The sequence below is a fragment of the Dama dama genome, chromosome 24 (assembly GCF_033118175.1).
Source record: "Dama dama isolate Ldn47 chromosome 24, ASM3311817v1, whole genome shotgun sequence".
NCBI classification, from domain to species: domain Eukaryota; kingdom Metazoa; phylum Chordata; class Mammalia; order Artiodactyla; family Cervidae; genus Dama; species Dama dama.
In genome coordinates, this window is record NC_083704.1 from 22,275,196 (window position 1) to 22,295,421 (window position 20,226).

The window sequence follows — 20,226 nt, forward strand, 5'->3', positions numbered from 1 at the left end:
GCTCTCAGTAGCTTAAGCCAACCCACGGCAGGTGGGAACAGGTAGGAAGACAAGCTTCTCCATTTTCTAAGACCTTTCTTTATTTCCTGAGATGAATAAATAAATCAGTGGCTGAGGGGCAGGGGGGTGAGTACAGAACAGGAGCTGGCAGCATGCAGCTGGCAGGAGGGGGCTGTGAAGGGCCCACCCCTGCAGGGACACCTTCCCCCAACCCCACCCTGGGCAAGGGCCAAAGCTCACCAGCAGCCACGAGGAGACACTGTTTAAAAAAAATTCACACATTGTGAAGCCGGCCCAGTGCCCCAAGGTCAAGATCTCAAGGCACCTGCCCTTGGGGCTACTTTTTCACCCCAGGGGCCTGGGCTGCTCTATGAAGTGGGGAGGGGGTGCTTACCCCACTCTCAAAAATAAAGCAAGTGCCTCAAGTGTCCAGATGGGAGAGTCCTGACCTTGGGGGCAGCCTGGGCAGGAGGAGATGATGCAGGTGTGGCAGCAATTATCTGCCCTTGATGAAGCCCTCCAGCACACGGTCACTGCGCTCTGACAACCAGTAGCCAGTCATGGCTGCCACAGCTCCAATGAAGATGGCGGTAAAGACCAAGTCGCCCTTGGCAGCCAGTGTGGCCAGTGCGCAAATGATGACACCAAAGAACATCTGCTGCAGCACCACCAGCTCGTCCTCCGTCATCTCCGAGAAGAAGCCTGCTGACTCTGAGCAAGAGAAGCGCCTGTCACTCATTTCCTCTTTATGGAGCCTCCTACACGCCTGATCATTGCTGCCACACACATGCCCGCTGGGCATGCCACCACACGGCATCATTCGCCACTGAGAACAACTCCCAGATGGGCAGTTATTATCCGTGTTTCACTAAATGGAAAACTGAGGTGCAGAGAGGTTTGCCCAAGGCCATGTAAGACAGTCATGTCAGAGCACGTGTACAAGCCCGGCTCCAGAGGCAGAGCACCTGGATTTGACACCCAGCTCTGCCACCTGCTTACCTTGGGGCCCTGGGCAAGCTGTTTCATCTCTCTGTGTCCCTGTTTCCACTATGCAGAGTGGGGATGAGAATAAGACCTATCACACGGGGTTTGTTTTAGGGGTGAAATCAGTCAATATGTACAACATGCCTGGAACAGCATGTGACATGTAGTTCAAAACCATGCAAGTGGTCACTATCACCATCACTGTGATTGTCCTTCATCTCATCACACCCATGGCTTACAACAGCCCTCAGCAGCTGGGCAAGGACAGATGGGGAAAGAGGCTTGGGGAGGCAGAATGATTTGACGCCAAGTCAGATTTCCTTTCTACCCTGGGAAGGGTGAGGCCACCAAAGGCCAGCCTGGAAGGTGGGGTTCTTGTGCCAGGGCAGCCTCGTGAAGGGGTGGGGAAGGGAAGGTCTGCAGCTGCCCAGGTGAGGGGCTTGCCGGCCCTCCTCCTGTATAGGAAACTCCCCTCCCCGGCTCCTGGGGCTCACCTGGGATCTGCTCCTTCACACAGATGCCTTCCATCTGTTTGTAGCCATCGGCACAGACACAGCGGTAACTGCCCTCGGTGTTCTCACATTGCTGGTTCTCTCCCGGGCACACCGCCGTCTCGCACTCGTCCACATCTTGAAGGAGGGCAAGGAGGGCTCAGAGCCCTGACCACCAGGGTCCCATCTCACTCACATCCTGACACCCCGCTGCCCTGGCCCAGGCAACATTCCGCCCTTCCTTCCCACACCCTGTCCACAGTCTAGCCCCTGTCGATTTGTGGTGGGCGACGCACTCGTGGGTGGCAGATCACTCACCGAGACACTTGGAGCCCACCTGCTGGTAGCCAGGGCTACACTTCTTACAGCGGCCGGGTCCCGCCCCCATGCAGCCCAGGCAGGCCTTGGCACAGTCTGGAGCAGGAAGAGAGATGAGGGCGAGCTGCCCGTGGGCCTAGGGGAGCGCTGCTCCAGAAGGGACCCAGGGTGGAGGGGTTGGGGCACCTGGGAAGGCAGCAGTTTGTGGGGAAAGGCATCGGGCAGCCCCTCCCACCCTCCCCACAGCTGTCCCCAGAAGACAGAAGCAGACACTCACCCCGGCACTCGTAGGAGCCCTCCGTGTTCACACAAAACTGGTCGGCTCCACAGCTGGCTCGCTCCGTGCCGCATTCATCAATGTCTGCGAAGAGGCCGGCAGGGTGGAGACTTCAGTCCCCACTTCACTCACAGGGAAGCTGAGGCCAGGGTGGTTGGGAAAGGACTTGCCCGGGCTCAAAGAGTGTGGCTGAGACAGCAGGCTGTCCGCCACCTGGACACAGGGATGCAGCTGGACTCGGGCTGGCCACCTGGAGACTACTGGTTTTCAACTTAGTGGCTAACTGTGGCCTTGGGACCGAGTTTTTGCCAAGGGGACACAGACAAAAGTGACATGCTGCACTTTTCGCTTGGCCTTAAAACAACGGACTTAGATGCTCTGTGCCCTTCATTCTCTACCTCACCTCCTCAGTGCCAGGTGGTGAGACAAAGAGGTGCCCATGATCCAACCTCAACCAGGAAGACAACACCCAGGGGAGGACTGCACAGGAAGACAGAAGGAATCCAGGTCCTAATGACCGTGATAAGCGGAGCTTTTCTGCTAGCCTGGACCACTGGCTTCAAGACTGATATGAGATGAAAAGAAACCTCTATATTCACTAAGCCACAGTCTTTGGGGATCTTTCTGTTACAGCAGCTTAGCCTTTACCCTCGCCTATCTAAATGATAAGACAGGGACCAAACTAAGTCTCGAACACAGGCTTCCTGACCCCAAGTTCAGTATCCTCATTCCCCTGGCTAACCCTTCTCCAATCTTCAAGACCAGACCCAAGCTGACACCTCCTCCAAGAGGCCTCTCCTGATTCCCCACCACCACCAAACTGGATGAGACACATTTCCCACTGCACAACAGTTGGTCTCTACTGAAAGTGCCCGGTTACTTTCCCGCTTTTCCACCCAGGTTGATATTTCTCTATGAAGATGGAGACTGGACTGGTCGAGCCTAGAGATATGTGTGTTGATGGGACACCAAGCCCTTGCCTGCCCTCCCAGACAGGGTGCCACTCACCTACACACTTGAGGTGATGCAGGGCCCAGCCCTTCTTGCACTGCAAACAGTGTGACTCCTCAGGTCCTGAGCAGCGGGCACAGGGGCCAAAACAAGCTGGGCACAACGGGGGAAGTATGAGGGTGGGCAGACTGGCATCCCACTCACCCGTGCCCGGCCCCACGCCTCTGGGCTACCTACCCGAACATACCAGATGGCTGGCGTTGCGCTCCGCCTCAAAGTAGCCGAGGCCGCACTGGCCACAGGCCTCACCCCCGTAGCCAGCTTGGCAGTCACAGTGCCCGCTGCCCCCTCGAGTCCCGTCCCCTTCACAACGGCCGTAGCCACCGCAGGGCCGCTCCGCACCCCCAGGACAGGCTGTGGGCAGACACCGAACCAGGTGGGATCATAAATAGAACTTCTTATGTAGAGAGTATTTTCCCCCATGTCAGTAAATATTTTTGGAGAGGAAACCATTTTAACAATGCCATAATATTCTGTCATAAAACTTTATGAAAAATACTTAACCACTCCATTGTGGAATGGTTAGGTTAATCACAAATCTTTTCTTTTAGGAAGACTGCATTGCCCATCTTTGTTGCTAACTCTTTATATGTGCAGCTGCAAGAGAGATTTTTCTAAAAGGGGCTGGTAGTAAGTTCAGCTCCTGTCTCAGGACTGCGTGGAAGAAAGGCTGGTGAGAGCAGGGCCTTCAAGGCCTGTCCCTAAGAAGGTCAGACCTTAGTCCCTTAGTCCAGGCATGGGAAATGTGGGGCTGGGGCTGGGGGGATTTCTCAAATACATGATAGAAACCATGGTCCCATATGACTCAGTCTAGCCCCGTATCTCTTTTCAGAGTCATTCCCCATTGATTTGCTCATCTCACCAACTAGCTCTGTGAGGTAGATGAGAAGAGAGGTCCAGAGAAGTGATCTGAGGAGCCTGAGCTCACAGAGCCAGCCAGGGGCAGGGCCACAACTGGCCCCCTGGCCCCAGCAGTTCCCTTCCAGCCCCCAAGAGGACCTGGAAAAACTCACGAAGGCAGGAGGGCCCGAAGGTGCCTGAGGGGCAGCAGAGCTTCAGGGAATCTGAGCAGAGCCACTGGAAGAGGTCGGGGGCTTCCTGCTGCCTGAGGTGGAGGGACAGTGCGGGGGCTGAGACAGTGTCAGAGGTGCTGCCCACCCCACCCCCCAACCTCCCACAGCATCTGTGATACAGCCATTTTGGGCACAGGACCCATAAGGCCGCCCTCGTCTTGTCTGGCAGAGGTGTAGACTGCAGCTCAGAGAGGGAGCTTGGGCTCCCCAGCAGTCCTTGGCACATGTGGGTTTGGAGGAAGGAGCCAAAGGAGGACATAGCCCCGAGCTCACCACCCCCTGCTTTACCAGCCGGCCTGGCCTGAGCCCCTCCCAGGAAGACCCCCATCACTCACTTGTGAAACCACCAGCTCTCCACCAGCTCCTCGCTCAGCTCCAGCAGGCGGTGGCACTCAAAGTCCGACTTGCTGCACACGCCCTCAAGCACCTCTACCAGGCGGGTCTCACTGACGGGACAGGCAGGGGTGGTAGGAACACACTCCAGCCCACCTACTACCCTCCTTATAATCCCTTCCCCCACCTGGTGCCACAATGTCAAAGGCCACAGGCCAAGGGGTACTAGTTTTGGGAGTCAGACAGAGCTGGGTTCCAGTCTAGTGATGTGACCTTGGACAGGTCATTTAATCTCTCCTGGGCATGTTTTCTCATCTGTAAAATGGGGACAGTGACTCCCCTGCAGGTTTGCTGGAAAATAACTCAGTCCCTGCATCTGTACAACATAATATGATAGCCTTGCTCGGTAGATGTGCTTAAAAACATATCATATAACAAGTGTTGGCAAGGATGTAGAGAAATTGGAACCCTCCTATATAGCAGGTGGGAATGAAAAATGGTGCAGCCACTGTGGAAACCATTCAGCAGTTTCTCCATAAGTTAAACATGGAATCACCATATGACTCAGTAATTCCACTCCTGGATACTTTGCCAAAAGAATGCAAAACAGGTGTTCAAACAAAAACTTGTACACAACCATTCACAGCAATACTATACACAGTAGCCAAAAGGTAGAAACAACCCAAATGTCCATCAACTGATAAATGGATAAACAAATGTGGTCTATTAATGCAACAGAATATAACTAAGCCTTAAAAAGTAATAAAGTACTGATATCTGCTACAAAGTGGATGAACCCTGAAAACATTATGCTGAGTGCAAGAAGCCGGACATAAAAGGCTATATTGTATGATTCCAACAGAATCAGCAAATCCACAGAGACACATAGCAGATTAGTGGTTTCCAGCAGCCGGGGGAAGAGAGAATGATGCTCCATGGAGATGGAGTTTCTTTTCTGGGGAATGAAATTGTTTGGGAACTAGATGATGGTAATAGTTGCAAAACACTGAATATACTAAATGTATATACTAAATATTTAATATACATTGGTATATCTAACGGTAAATTTATCTAATGGTAAATTTTATGTTATTGCATTCTACAACAATAAAAAAAATGTTTAATGTATATACAATACAAAAAATGCATTACATTATGCTTAAAGGGTCTGGCATAGTGCCTGGCATATAGGAGGTGGTGACTTAAAATAAAACCAAAAAACAGGAACCGTTATAGAGCTAGAATGGCCCTTAGGGTTACCATGGTCAACCCCCTCATTCCCAAATGAGGAAACTGAGGCCCACTGAGGGAAAGGAAAATGACCAATGTTACATAGTAACAAAACTTTTCTTTCTAGCGGTTTAATCACAGTTTAATCTTTACCACAATCATATAAAACTGGATTGACTTTAATACTCCCAATTTACGGATAAGGATGAGGATCAAAGGTGAAGTGATCTATCTTCCCGTAGGTACAAAGGATCACAACTGACAACATGGCCTAATTTCAAGCATGGCATTCCAATCCCTGATTAGACTTTGAAAAGCTAAAGGGTCTAGGACTCGGGCCTCTCCTCTCAATATAATCTCATCTTGGGAGGGGGGATCAAGATGGGGAACACATGTAAATCCATGGCTGATTCATGTCAATGTATGGCAAAAACCACTACAATATTGTAAAGTAATTAGCCTCCAACTAATAAAAATAAATGGAGAGAAAGAAAAAAAAAAATCTCATCTTGTTCCCTGGCTTTATAAACTGACTATATGTTGATGACTGTCAAATTCATGTTTCCAGCCCTATTTCTCCCCTGAACTCCTGACTCCTACATCTAACTCTACTTGACTATTTAATGGACGTTGCAGCCCAACATGTCCAAAGAGAACACCTCATTCCATGCCTCCCCTAGACCCATTTATCTCATCTCAGAAAACAGTCCCACTATTCACCCAGTTGCTCAGGCCCCAAACGGAGTGAGCACCTTTTATTCTTTTCCTCTCACACCTCATAATGATTCCATCATCATGTCCTATCCTATCTGCAAAATAAACCCAGAAACTGACCCTTTCTCACCATATCCACCACTGCCAACATGCCTAGTCTATGACCTAGCCTCCCAACTGGTCTTCCTGCTCCTCCACCACCACCCCCTATAATCTGTCCCTGTGAGAGACCTTTTGTAGGTATAAATAAAACTGTTATCACTTCCCGGCTCCAAACCTTCTGATGACTTCCTGATATACTCAGAGCAAAATCTAAATGTCTGTCTGTGACTTTCCGGGCCCTCTGCCTTCATCTTCTGCCATTCTCCCTTCAGTTCACTCCAAATCCAACCGCTACTCAAATACATCAAGCTCAGTCCCACTCTGTCCAAACCCTTTCCTGAACTGTTGCAGTCTACTTCTGCACCTCAGGTCTCTGTTCAAATGTCATACGCTGAATGCAATGTCTCCCACTAATCTGCAGTCCATCCTGCTTCACCTGATATGACTTTATTAATTTGTTGGGCTTCCCTAGTAGCTCAGTGGTAAAGAATCCACTTGCTAATATAGGAGATGTGGATTTGATCCCTGGGTCAGGAAGATCCCCTGGAGAAGAAATGGCAACCCGCTCCAGTATTCTTGCCTGGAAAATCCCATGGGCAAAGCAGCCTAGCGGGCTTCAGTCCACGGGGTTGCAAAAGGGTCAGAAGTGACTTAATGATTAAACAATAACAACTTATCTATTCACTGTCTTCTCTACTAGAACGTAAGCTCCTTGAAGGTGGGATTCTGGTTGGCTTGTTTAGTGCTGTCCTGTATTCAGAGACATTGGCCACGAGTCTCTAGGCCTCCACCAGCATAGCAGAAACTGGGATGTTAGGTATACAAACTCACCCCTCCAGCCTCTTTCTTACCTGTCTTTGTATTTGGACAACTTCTCTTCCTCCCAAGCAGTGTTTCCACCTCCAAAGTTGTCCCGGATGGTTCTCTCCAGGCCCTGGAAATGGAGAAAATTAGTAATATTAAATAGCTAAGTACACTGCCTGGCACATTCCAGCACTTGTATTTCACAAACCAGGAAACTGAGGCAGAGAGGCAACGTGCCCAAGTCTATTCAAACAGCAAGTAACCAAGCTGGGACATGAGTCCATACAGACTTGTATCCCAGAGCTCCAAACTCTCAACCCCTGTGTCACAGTAGCTGGCCCCTCCTCTTACATTGCTGACGCACCCACCTTGTTGAAGCTGTCAACCAGTCCCCGGCAGGTGTGACACGGATGGGGCTCAGTGTGGTGAGAAGACTGGGGAGGCACAGAAATTTGGACCCAGACCAGGCCTGGGAAGCCAAGGAAGAGGCTCAGACCACAGAGCAGGGCTGGGGCTATGCCCCTTGAGGATCTTGGGGCCATCTTTTCCCAGGCTGGGGACCTGTAGACAGAGGATATGGGGAGGGTTCACTAGGGAAGCCAAGTGGGAAGGAAAAGGGTGGGTTCTGCGGTGCTGCGGGTCTGGGGGCCCAGATCTGTGTTATAAGAAAAGAAGGGGGGAAAAAAAGAAAAGAAGGCTAGACTGGGTTAAGTCCGAGGGAGGGGAGACAGTTAGGGAAAGGAAGCTATTCTAAAATTCCAGGACGGTAATAAGTTATCCTCGCCGCTGCGGGGGGAGATGGCCAGGATCCTCGGCAAGGAGGTAGGAGTCAGCCCATCGTTTTAGAGTCGGAATACGGTTCTAAAAGGCTGAATCAGCGGAATTATGGAGAACTGGTTAGATTCCTAAATACTGCGGGAGAAGACTCCGGATGAACGGTCTTGGGGGGAGGAGTCCGGAACCCCGGTGTGGGGGAGGGTGGAGGAGCCCGGATCCGGATATGAAGAGGTCAGGTCCAGGGCCTTCAGACGGCAAAGGCGTGGCCCACTAGTGGGCAAGGAAGGATCCAGATCCACATAGGCCGCGGAGGAGAAAGAGACGACCCACCCAGCCCGCGGCCGCCAGCAGCTCAGTCTTCCCAACGCAGCGGCTGCGTAAGACGTGCGCCCGCCGCCTACTCCGCAGCCGGGAGGGGCGGAACCCACGCCACAGCCAATAGCAGCGGGCCATGTGCTATTGCGTCACCCCATGCCAGCCAACCAGAGACGTCTCCGGACTGCACCTGTCCGGGAGTTAAAGGGGCGCGGGGATACCGGATGCTGGTAGTTTGGTGGACAGTCGCTGAGGAGACACACTGGAGACACGGGTAGAAAAATAGCGTCTGACTTTATTCAAGTCCTGTCTCCTGCCTCAGGCCCCATCCCGCGTCCTGTCCCCGGGGGCCGGAAACAGCTATCCAGGGCGGGCTGCAGGGCCCGGGACACTTGCTCCGCTCTCTCCGCGAGCCGCCGGGGGCGGGGGGCGGCGGGCCCCTGCAAAGTCCCCAGAAAGTCGGGCAGCTGTGAGGGCAAAGAGAAGACTGGCACGCTGCGGAACAGGGCGGGCACAGCGTCCGCGGGCAGCAGTTTGTCAAAATAGGCCCCGACGTAGCGGCCGGGCGCGCGGCCCTGCAAGAAGTCTGGCAGCACGCAGCTGAGCGAGGCAGCGAAGGCATCGTGGGGGCCGTGCGCCCTGGGCGCCGAAGTGGCATCCTGCAGCCATTCGTGGCACAGCGCCACGGCCCCGGGCGAGAAGAGCAGGACCACCACGCCGCCCTCCTGCAGGGTCTGACGCCGCTGCGCGTGGAACCAGGCCAGCGCTCCCTGCGCGCTCAGATCGCGGCGGCTCCACAGGTCCACGGCCACGCGCAGCGGCAGCTGGCACAGCGCCGAGGCCAGGGCGCCCACCAGGCGCTCGAAGCTCGCGTCGTCGGCGGAGTAGAGGAGCAGAGCCGCGCGGCTCCGGGCGGCAGCTGCGGGAGAGAACAGAGCGGGAGGGAGACGTGAGCTGGCCCAAGGCCCTGCCCGCTGGGGGCGGGCCCCGCCCCGCTCTTGCTCACACTCACCCCCCGCGCGGATGTCCTCCTTCAGGAGCCTCAGCCACCCTGCGAGGGGAGAGGAGCGGAGGCAGCCGGTCAGCCCGGTCCCCGCTTTCTCCTGGCCAACTTCCAGTCCTGCCCCCTGGGGAATGGGGAGCTGGGAAGCGCTCACCTTTCACATGGTTCATTTTGAGAAGAAGGAGAAGGAAAAGCACAGCGGCCAAGAGTAAGCAGGCCAGCCAGACCAGGACCCAGCGCTGGTGGATGTCTAGGAGAATGAAGGGAGAAGATGGGCTTGTTAAGAGACCCCCCACTTAACGAAGGAGAAAAACTGAGTCTCAGAGAAATGAAGTGAGTTGCCCAAAGTCAGAGCTCATAGGGTCCGAGTACAGGGTATGAACACAGATCAGTCTACTTGGGTGTCCTTGGATAAGTGACTTCACCTGCCTCAGTTTTCACCTCTGTAAAATTGAGATAACAATGGTATCTACTTCAGAGGATTCTTGTGAGGACTATATGTATTGACCCACATAAAGCACTGAACATAATGCTGGATGGACACAGTAAGTGCTCAGATGTCAGCTAAGATTATTGTCCCCACTCCAAGGCTAGGGTTGCTGGACTCTTGACCTCACTCTCTTGGATGACTGCAGCAGCCTTCTATCTGGTGTCCCTGACCTCTTTCTTTTTTGCCTCTAACTCATTATCACATAGCTCAGTTGGTAAAGAATCCACCTGCAGTGCAGGAGACCTGGATTTGATCCCTGGGTTGGGAAGATCCCCTGAAGAAGGGAAAGGCTACCCACTCCAGTATTCTGGCTGGAGAATTCCATGGCCTGTATAGTCCATGGGGTCCCAAAGAGTTGGACACAACTGATTCACTTTCACTTTCACTTTCATTACCACATGTCAGCCCAAGATCTTTTTAAATGCAAATTTGATTATAGCCTTTCAGGAAGCTCCTGCTATTCTTAAAATAAAATCCAAATTGGTTACATTGGTTCCCAAGGCCCTACAATGGCCCTCATGTCCTCATCTCATGACAGAGGTTTACCTCTCAAAACACAGTCACACTGGCCACCTTGGAGTTCCTCAAAAAATCACCCAGGGTCTTCACAAAAATGCATCTTTACCCACCCCCTTCATCTAGCTCAGCCTTCAGAGTTCATGTCCAACCTTTCCCCTGAACTCGCCTGACCTAGGTCAGCTCCCCTCTATAAGCATTCAGGGCTTTGGACACTGGTGTGAGGACAAGGATTGTGTCTCTGGTGATGCTGGGATTCACCAGATTAGTTTGTGAATTAATGAAGGAATTACCCTCTGGTTGATCTTAGCCAGGGAAGGACAAGGCCATTGTGTGTGCTTCCCTGGGAATGGTCCCTGTCAAGATTCCAGCTCCTGGTACAGACGAGGGCAGTTCTTGTAATACTCACACTTATCCATGGGGCAGGCCCAGAGTGCTCCCAGGTCATTGTCCCACAGCTGTAAGATACAAACAAAAGCAAATCCAGGGCCCCAGCTTGGTGTTCTACACCCACCAAGTTCTGGTCCCAAGTTTGCAGCCTCGACCATGCATATTTCCCCCCACACCCAGCAGGTTGCCACAAGCTGCTCTGATTTGCTCATGCTGTGCCTGTTTCCTGGACTGTGCCTTCCTCCTGGTGCCAGAACTGGCCCACAGAAAGAGATCTTTCTTTGAATGTCCCCTGGAACCCAAAGCTTAACACTTGGTTATTGACTGTCTTAACCCAGTGGTTATCTGTTTGCTGGTTTCTTACCCAGCAGTGAGCAACTTGGGGACAGTGGCTCAACCCTTAGCTTTCCCGGGCTAGACACAAAATAAGCACAGGGGTGGGTGGGTGCTAGAGGACAGTGAGGAGAACCCTGCCCCAGAAGGGTTCTCTTTCCTGCTAGGCACAGGAAGAGGTAGAAGAGGTTTAAGTCAGGGTTTGAAGCCTGTTGCCTTTTGGCACTGGGAAGGGCCCTCCTGCCGCCTACTTACCTGTAGACACTGGCCCGACTGCACGTCTTGTAGTAATTGTTCTCCAAGGCGAGCTGCCCTCTGCCAAGCCAAGGAGTGGGGGATGTCACCTAGAGGCACCACACCTAGGAGACCACCAGACTACAGGTGGGCAGAATAGTTGGGGGGGGGGGTGCTGGGAAACTTTTGAGAGACCAGTGAGAACAAGGCCCAAGTCTAAGTCACCCCCACATTCCCAGAGACCAGCACAGGGCTTGGCTCAGAGGAGGGGAACGTGAAGAGAGTGAAAATTTGAGGTCAGGTATGAGATGGAGCTGGAAAGGGACATGGAGGAAGGTCTGCCATCCCTCACCGTGGATGCCCTGCTGAGCAGTGGGGTGCAGCCACTGGGTTCCAAGGCACAGAGGGAACCATTGTCCTGGGGGCCTCGTGTCTCCACCAGCAGCATGTCATCCTTGAGGGGCCCCAGGGAGTCTGGAAAGGGTGAGACCCACTCTGAGTTAGACCCAGCCCAACCCTGCTTCATGCCTGACTTTCACCCAGGAGCTGGCACTTCCTGGGTCCACCCCATCACAGTGGCCTTGCCCCAGCCTCCCCCGAGGTCCCACTCACCAGCCCACAAGCAGTCTTGCAGCTGTATCTTCTCCCAGGTGCTCACCTGCTCAGAAGAGGCCAGAGTTAGAGACATGAGGAAAAGAGAAGCTGAGGCCAGAAAAATCAGAAGAGAAGGAAGGAGAGAAAAGGGGGAGGCCTGTCAGGTTGGGGGAGGAGGTGGTCTGGACTCTGGATCTGAACTTAGGCAGATCTAGGTTCAAGGCTGGTTAATGAGGAATCCACTCCATCTTTCTCAGCCTCAGCCTTGCAAGGTTATCTGTGCTAAAGGGCCTGAAGGCCCTAAATTGCTTCCCTGTTTAATCTCTAAACTGTGTCTGAACTTTTTTGTGACCCCATAGACTGTAGCCCACCAGGCTCCTCTGTCCGTGGGATTTCCCAGGCAAAAATAGTGGAGTGGGTTTATTTCCTTCTCCAGGGGATCCTCCTAACCCAGGGATCAAACCTATGTCCCCTGCATTGGCGGGCGGATTCTTTACCACTGAGCCACCTGGGAAACCCTGTCCTAAATTAGCTCTTTTCATTTCTTTAAAAAAATAAAATTTGTTTTTGATGTGGACTATTTTAAAAGTCTTCATTGAATGTTACAGTATTGCTTCTGTTTTATGTTTTGGTTTTTCAGCTGCAAGGCATGTGGAATCTTAGCTCCCCAACCAGGGATCAAACCTGTACCCCCTCCACTGGAATGCAAAGTCCACTGGACTGCCAGGGAAGTCCCTACTCTTTTCATTTCTGATAGCACTTTATATACTCCCTTCTCATCTAACCACCTTTTCAAAGAAGCCTCATCTGACTGCCCCTCTTGAAATTGCAACTACAACCCTCCTTTATCCTTCCCCACCTTTTTCTATAGCACTTATACACAATTATAACAGACTATGTAATTTACTCATTATGTCTGTTGTCTGTCTTTTTCTATTAGAACATAAGCTCTCTAAAGGTGGGAATATTTATTGGTTTTATTCACTGACACAGCTATCTGAAGAGCCTAAAACAGTGCTTGGCATATAGTAGTTGCTCAATAAATCTTGAATTACTATTTTTATAACCACCCTTTGAAGTTGTAAAGCAACCCATTTCTCCAGGTAGGGAAATGGGATAATTATACCAATTAATCAAAGCAGCTAAGGTTTGCTGAACATTTAGTTTGTGCCAGTCACCAAGGTGAAGCACTTATTTAATCTTCATAACCACTCTATGAAGTAATTACTATCATCATCCCCATTAAATACATGAGGAGACTGACGTTCAGACAGGTGAAGTGCCCAGGCTCTCATGCCATGCACTGCTAAAGTAAATAGTGGAGCTCCTAAAGAGGAAGCCGGTAACCACTTTGCTCCAGGGACCCAAGGATAAACTGGATCCAGAAGACTGGGGGTCCGTATGGTCCTGTCCCCAGCTCAGTTCTCTGGCACTCCCTTCTTGCCTGGACACAGACGTTCGGGTGGCCTTTCAGCAAGGGGAACTCAAGAACCTTCTGTGGAAAGAGGATAATGCATGAGGTCATGAAAGTGGGCTCCTGGGCTCCCCTTCCTTCCCCAACCCCAGAAACCTCCTGCCGCTTCACTTACATTCACAGTAACATTTTCTCGGGGCAGCGGCGGGACCAGCGGCAGGCAGGGGCCCCCATCCAGTGCCTGCCAACACAGAGTGGCCTCGGCGGGCAGCGGGCACGGTGCATCTAGCCGCCAGCCCCGCGGGGGAAGCAGCTGCAACCGGGCAGCGCGCCAGAGGTTTCGGTGTGCGCGGGGGTCTGCAGGCAGAGGACCAGGTCACTGTACTGCTCACCAGCAGGTCCCTCCCGCACTGCTCCCGGCCTGGCAGGACCTGTTCACTCACCCTCCTTAAAGGGGCAGATGCTGGTCCTGACAGAATCGGGCTCCAGAGGCCACACCTAGAAAGGAAAGAGAGCTCCGCAGGTCATTTCAACCCAGCCAACCCTCTGCTTAAAGCCCTGGGGATGCATTCATTCAGCCCCAAACAGTCAGCCCTCCTTGGCCCTCCTTATCCACCTTCCCTCATCCTCAGATCAGAAATATTTGGGGAGAAAATTCCAGAAAGTTGCAAAAAGCAAAAACTGAATTTGTCTACAGGAAACTGTTTATATAGCATTTAGATTGTATTAGGTATTATAAACAATCTGGAAATGATTTAAAATATATTGGAGTATGTGAGTAAGTTATATGTAAATACCACACCATTTTATATCATATAATGGACTTGAGGATCACAGACTTTGGTATCCACAGAAGTCCTGGAACTAATCCCTATAGGATACTGAATGTAGAGGGAGGACATATTTCACAAACATATGGTCTTGTTCTCTGCAAAGTCCTAGAATTGCACACATTTATTCTGTCGGCAATCCCCATGCCAAGATCTGGCAACATCTTCATTCAACAAATTTTTAATGAGTACCTACTATGTGTTTTAGCACTATGGTAGGCATGGGGACATTCAACAATTAAATCCACAATCACTTTGTGAGAATATACTACTTTCCAGGCACTGTGCTAAGTGTGAAGAACACATCCATTTATTCTCCATTTATTCTTCCAATAGACTTTTTAAGTGCACCCATTCTTGGCTTAGCCTTGTTCTAAGCACAGGAGAAATATAACAATTTATTCAGCAAACCTTTAAGAGCACCTACTATGTAGCAGGCATTGTGCTTGGCAATGAGAACATTTTTGTCAAATGAGAAATGTTTGTCACAGCAAACATTTCATGAGTGTCTGTTATATGTCCTAACACTGTACTAAGCAGTAGAGTTTCACGCATTAATTCATTCATTAACTTAACAAACTTGATTAGCACCCACTACATGCCAAGCATTATGCAAAGCTCCAGGGAAATTACTAAATTGGAATAGAATTATTTCCTTGCCTTCAGGGAAATTACAGATTCACAGTTGTAGTAAAAATAAAACAAATTAATAAATCAAGCACTCAATTTACCGAGGATCTGTGGTATGCAAGAAGAGACAGGTGCCCAAATAACAAAAGAAATGATAAGTAATGAGCACAAAGGACAGAAATGCAAGAAGGTTTGGACATAGGAGAGGCCAGGAGTTTGAACAAAAGCTTTGGGAAAGAGGTAACATTTGAACTGGAAGGATTAGGGTGTACGAAAAAGAAATGAGGGTGTTTCAGGTAGTGAGAATGAGAGACATGAATCTTAGAGGGAGAACATGGGACCTGATGACCAATTAAGTGTACAATCAGAGGGAGAATGTATTATTATAGCATATATAAGTTGGAAGTGGCACACTTCCTTGTAACAGCCCTCTTAGGCTGGTACTGTTATTCCCATTTTACTTATAGGAAACAAGCTCAGAGAGGTGAAGTGAATTGCTCAAGGTCACAGAGCTAGGAAATGGCAAGAATCAGGATTCAAGTAAGTCTGAGTTCACAACACAGGCTCTACTCTCCAGGGAGGCCCAGAGAGGGGACTGGAGGAGTAGCAGAAGCCTTCAAAGAGCAGGGAGAGTGTTCAAGGCATGCACAAGAAGAGGACTCAGGACAGCAAAGGTTGGGCGGGGGGGCGGAGATCCCACCAGGAAGGTGAGGACCAACCCTCTCACCGATTCCCTGATCCCCTTCCCCAGGCCCCCAGTCGGACTCTGCTCCTACCTGAATACAGAGGCAGGGGACCAGGTCTGTGTGGTTCAAGGTAATGGTCTGTGGCCCAGTCTGTGGGACAAGTAGAAGGGGAGAAGCTGGAGAAGATGAGTAGGAGGAAGGCTGCAGGCCAAAGGTAAAGACACGAGGCGGGCAGCTATTCCCCCACTGATGATCCTTGCTTTGACTGTGGGTGGCTGTGTCCTTTTCAAGGGTCCCCTGTGATAAGGCACCTGCACCTTTAGCATGGGTGTCAGCCTACGGTGAGAATGGACTTGGGGAGGGGGAGGCCTCACCAGGTTACTGTGCCACCAAGGTTTTATAGGGCCCTGGGCCTGGTTCCAGTACAGCGAGAGGCCGAAGCGCTGCTCCTCAGAGACATCCAGCACCAGGCGCACGTCCTCGCCATCTGCAGACACGTTGAGCCAGGGCAGGGCTGTGGGGGGATGCAGAGACAGACAGTCTTCCCTCACCTGTTCTGCACAGCCAAGCCTGGGTCATACCCACCCACTGCCCTTTGGAGTTTCCTTCAAATCACTTAGACTAGGGGGCCCCTGGAGGGCAGAGCCTGTGTCTCCATCGCGAACCAGACTTTGGCCGCACCCCAGGATGGAGCCCGTGCAGACCCCAGTATGGGGTCTGGAGATGGCTCTTCTCCTTGCTTCTCCCTCTGCAACCAGAAAGTACCCCATAACCACTAAAATAAAGCATTCTCCTCTGCTCAGAACCTTCTGATGCCTGCCCCCACCACCTCACTCCTACAGTAAAAGTCAGGGTCCTTACAATGCCTGCAAGTCCCTCCCGTCTGGCTGCTGTAACCCCTCTAATCTCATTTCCTAGCACTCGTGTCCTTATTCACCTGCTGCAGACACACTGTCCTCCTTACTAATACTTAAACATACCAGACGCACCCCTGCCTCAGGCCCTTCGCGCTGGCTCTTCCCTCCACATGGAACCCTCTCCCCTTGGATACACATATGGCTCCTCCCTTGCCTCTTTCAGGCCTTCTGCTGACTGACCACTGACCACTGCCACTCCCAACCTTCATATCCCTCTTCCCTGAATTTTCTCTGTAGCATTAATTACCATCTAACTTATTGTGTATTTCACACTTCCACGTGTTTATTTTGTCCTCCATCACCTCTACCGTGACCCTGACTCCCAGCTAGGATGTCAGCTCTGTAAGGGCAGGGATTTTTGTCAGGTTTTCTTTTTTTAATTGGTTTATCTCCAGTGCCTAGGGATATTCCTTGGGCAGAATAATTACTCAATAAATATCTGATGACTAAGTGAATCAAGGTCTACTAAATGAACAAAGCCATGAAATCCGTGATGTGTATCTGTATATCAAAGCCCTGGTGCTGAGCAGTCTTAAATGAATTACCAAAGAGGCATCAAACTTAAGTTTAAGAAACTAAGCAGAAAATGAAGTTGAAATAATTTGAGAGTTTAGAAGCACCACAGTGTTTCTACCTTGATGTGGCTGGTAGTTCTACAAGTGTACACATAGGTAAAAATTAATTGAACTGGAATTAAAATTAGTGGACTTTACACTTTTCTGTATGTATGGTACACCATGATAAATAAAGTATTTTTTTTAAAAGGAACAAAACAAAAGTCCAAATAGTGCACGTGAAAAACATCATCAGAACCTTGAGATCCTTAGCCCTTATTTTATGGTTTAAAGCTATTTTTATTTTGATATATTAGGGGGAGGTTTACACCATAATCCTGACTATGCTTTGGACCTCTGGATGTCCCTGGTATGAATAAATATTTGTTCTAAGGAGTGAGAATTCACCTTTGAATGCCTGGCACGGAGTAGGAGCTACTGCAGATCATGTGTGATAAATGAATGAGTTCTGTGAGCCTGTGGGGTGTGGCAGCCAGACCAGAAGTTGACTCCCAGGGTCCCTCCCACTCCAGAACAAGCCCCTCCCTCCTCCCAGCTGGACCTAGCTCCTACCCCAGCAGCTCTGAATGTTGTCCTGGACTTCCAGACCCCTGCAGTCTGGGGAGAGATCACAGAAAAGCCTCCAGTGGGGTTAGGGGCCAAAGAAAGGAGGGGGGCAAACCAACCCCTGGGAAGACTCCCTGTCCCCTCAATATCACCCATATCCACTTCAGCGCCCACTGGGGAGCAATGTCACCTGGGGAGGCTGGGGGTGAGAGTGCCTGAGTGAAGTTGGGACAAGGAAGGGGGTGAATGTAGAGGGGCAGTGGCCAGTGGGGAGAGAGACAAGGGGCCAGACTTGGGGCCCCTCAGGCTCTGGGGTCACTCACCAGGGAGCTGCTGCGTGAGATTGAGTTCCTTCTGGTACCTGGGCTGAGTGTAGGACCAGATTTGCACCTCAGCTCCCAGGGCAGCCTCGAAGCAGTCAAATACTACAGAGCCCTGTGAGGAGAGGGTGGCGGAAGGCTGGTGGTATAAGGCTCAGAATCCTCTCCATGGATCCTCTCCACTCACCCTCTGCCCTATTCCCAACCAACGACTATACTGTATGGCCCCAGATTCCATCGTGAACGTGTCCTCAAGGACTCTAGTGCTAAAGCACACACCCTCAGGAGGAGAGGCAGCAGGGCCAGTTAAGGGATTACAGAAGAAAGATTAAACTTTCCGAGACTCTTCCAAGCTGGGCATTATACCAGGTATTTTACATATATCAACTCATTTAATTCTCACAACAGCCATATGAGATAGGACTATTCTCTTTTTTCTTTTTTGGTGGGGGAGGCACACATCTCATGGCTTGTGGGATCTTAGATCCCTGACCAGGGATCAAACCTCAGCAGTGAAAGCTGGAAGTCCCAACCACTGGACTGCTGGGGAAGTCCCGAGGTGGGACTATCCTTATTTATGGATAGGCAAACTGGAGCATGAAGGACTGAAACGACTTGCCCACAGCCCTGCCGAAATCAGGACTTACTTAAAGAGATAGTGCACGTGAAAGTACTTCATGAATTTCATCTTTAGGAAGTGGTTAGCGTTATTATTGTTTTGCGTACCACAGACTGACCAGGCTGCACCAGGGCAGCAGGCACTTGCACCTCCAGCAGGACGCAGTGGGCAGTAGGGTAGGCCTGGAAGGAGAGCACGACGTGGGCCTGGAGAGAGACTGTGAACAGGGCAGGGCGGCGGTCAGGCCCAGGAGGCCAGGGCAAGGCTCTGGGCAGCAACAGCTGGGTCGGCCAGTTTCTCCTCACCGTTCCTAGGCTCCTCAAGCTCTGGGTCAGCGGCTCTTCTGAACTTCTCTTCTTTGTCAGGATCTCCCCAGTACCCTGGAAGAGCCCGAGAGCAAGGCACAGGTCCAGCCTCGGCTCTGGGTTTGGCTTCCTTCTAGGAAGCTCGGTGCTTGGAAGCAGAGGCCAGGCCTGGGGCCTGGGGGACGGGCGGTGAGACCAGGCTGACTTGGGGGGTGTGCACTGGCCCATGTCCTCCAGGAGAATCTGAGGATGCCCCGGGCTGCCTGACAGACTCCCCCACCCTCGTGTCCACATCGGACACACTCACGTGCACCCAATGCCCAGTCACAGGATGCCAGGCTCACCATGCACGGCCAAGTGGACGGCCACACGCACACAGAGGTCACAGTCAGTCTCCTCGTGGCACCTCAGCACCAGCTCCGTCTGCAGGCGTGTGGGCACCAGCACGGGGCCTGGGGCGGACGTGAGGCTCCCGGGCAGGCAGAGCACGTCACCATCTGCGTGTGAAGGGTGGGGTGGGTGCTGAAGCCACTCAGACCCCGGAGTCCGGATACACCTGACACCCCCGGAGGGCCAAGGAGCTTTGGGCTCTCCCTGGGCTGAACAGCTCCCAGCCCTCTTCCCTGCTGCCAACCCAGGAAGACCCTTCCTCTCTAAAAGTAGAGCTACTCACCCCAGAGGTGGCAGGACAGGCCCTGGGAGAGAGGTAAAGACAAGTCAGAGTTTATGCTTCCAAACCTAACATTCCCTCCGCCGCCAACTCTTTCTCCTTTTTTCGAGTCCCTCCCAGAAGAACTCAGATCTAGCTCTTGCCCCCTCCCCATTCTTCTCTTACCCCATCAGCACCCGACAGACCAGCCAGGGCGGTTCTGACAGGGATGGCAGTGACAGGAGCCAGGCTAGGGCCTCAGCAGCCCCGGACCGAGCCTGGAGCCTTCCTCAGCCCGCCCAGGTGCCCAGACTCACCGGAGAGCAGCGGGCGGTGTCCTGAGGCCCCACGACCCTCTCCAGAGAGAGGACCACGGGGTTCCGGCCCAGTGCCAAGGACAGAAGGAACCAGGGCACAGGCATCTTCCAGGTGCCAGGCAGCACCCAGGCCTGAGGCCCTGTCCTGCCCCCCCGAGGGGGGGCAGACACCACACCTCTTCGCCCACTCAGCCGCGGGCCTCGGGGCAGGAGAGGCTGGAATCGCTCCTCAGCCTTGGGGTCCCGGCGCTGGCCCGCTCTCGCTCGCCTCTCTCCCGGGAGTCCTGACTCCGGGCCAGTCCCAGCCAGAGTGCTTTCGTTTTGGCTCCCGGCAGGCAGCCGTCTGTTCCCGCCCCGCCCGGTCCCTCCCACCAACACCAGACTTGGGAGCCAGCAGCCCTGGACTGGAGCGGTGGCTCAGTCCCTCCT

The 20,226-nt window shown here is 52.1% G+C and overlaps 2 protein-coding genes across 11 annotated transcripts; both read right to left on the minus strand.

Moving 5' to 3' along the window:
• Positions 1 to 55: 55 nt before the first annotated feature.
• Positions 56 to 8,543, minus strand: CRELD1 (cysteine rich with EGF like domains 1). The gene is made up of 11 exons (XM_061127971.1): positions 8,445 to 8,543; positions 7,706 to 7,898; positions 7,385 to 7,467; positions 4,490 to 4,600; positions 4,095 to 4,186; positions 3,259 to 3,435; positions 3,079 to 3,174; positions 2,071 to 2,154; positions 1,794 to 1,889; positions 1,479 to 1,613; positions 56 to 711 (listed from the first exon to the last, which is right to left on the minus strand). Exons 2-11 carry the CDS (start codon positions 7,877 to 7,879, stop codon positions 497 to 499), a joined length of 1,263 nt encoding a protein of 420 aa, XP_060983954.1. The 5' UTR covers positions 7,880 to 7,898; positions 8,445 to 8,543; the 3' UTR covers positions 56 to 496.
• Positions 8,544 to 8,704: 161 nt separating this feature from the next.
• On the minus strand, positions 8,705 to 20,166 carry IL17RC (interleukin 17 receptor C). 10 transcript variants are annotated; one of them, XM_061127961.1, is made up of 19 exons: positions 19,798 to 20,164; positions 19,505 to 19,526; positions 19,176 to 19,328; positions 18,832 to 18,906; positions 18,634 to 18,743; positions 17,911 to 18,022; positions 17,594 to 17,638; positions 15,924 to 16,036; positions 15,640 to 15,699; positions 13,847 to 13,901; positions 13,579 to 13,760; positions 13,434 to 13,484; positions 12,008 to 12,053; positions 11,748 to 11,869; positions 11,417 to 11,476; positions 10,848 to 10,896; positions 9,587 to 9,682; positions 9,442 to 9,480; positions 8,705 to 9,348 (listed from the first exon to the last, which is right to left on the minus strand). In XM_061127961.1, the coding sequence occupies exons 1-19, from the start codon at positions 19,900 to 19,902 to the stop codon at positions 8,729 to 8,731; spliced, it is 2,115 nt and encodes a 704-aa protein (XP_060983944.1). In that variant the 5' UTR covers positions 19,903 to 20,164; the 3' UTR covers positions 8,705 to 8,728. The 10 variants fall into 10 exon arrangements, with proteins under 10 accessions (XP_060983944.1, XP_060983943.1, XP_060983948.1 ...); XM_061127960.1 differs by having other exon boundaries at positions 15,924 to 16,063; positions 19,798 to 20,162; XM_061127965.1 differs by lacking the exon at positions 15,640 to 15,699 and having other exon boundaries at positions 15,924 to 16,063; positions 19,798 to 20,165.
• Positions 20,167 to 20,226: the final 60 nt, after the last annotated feature.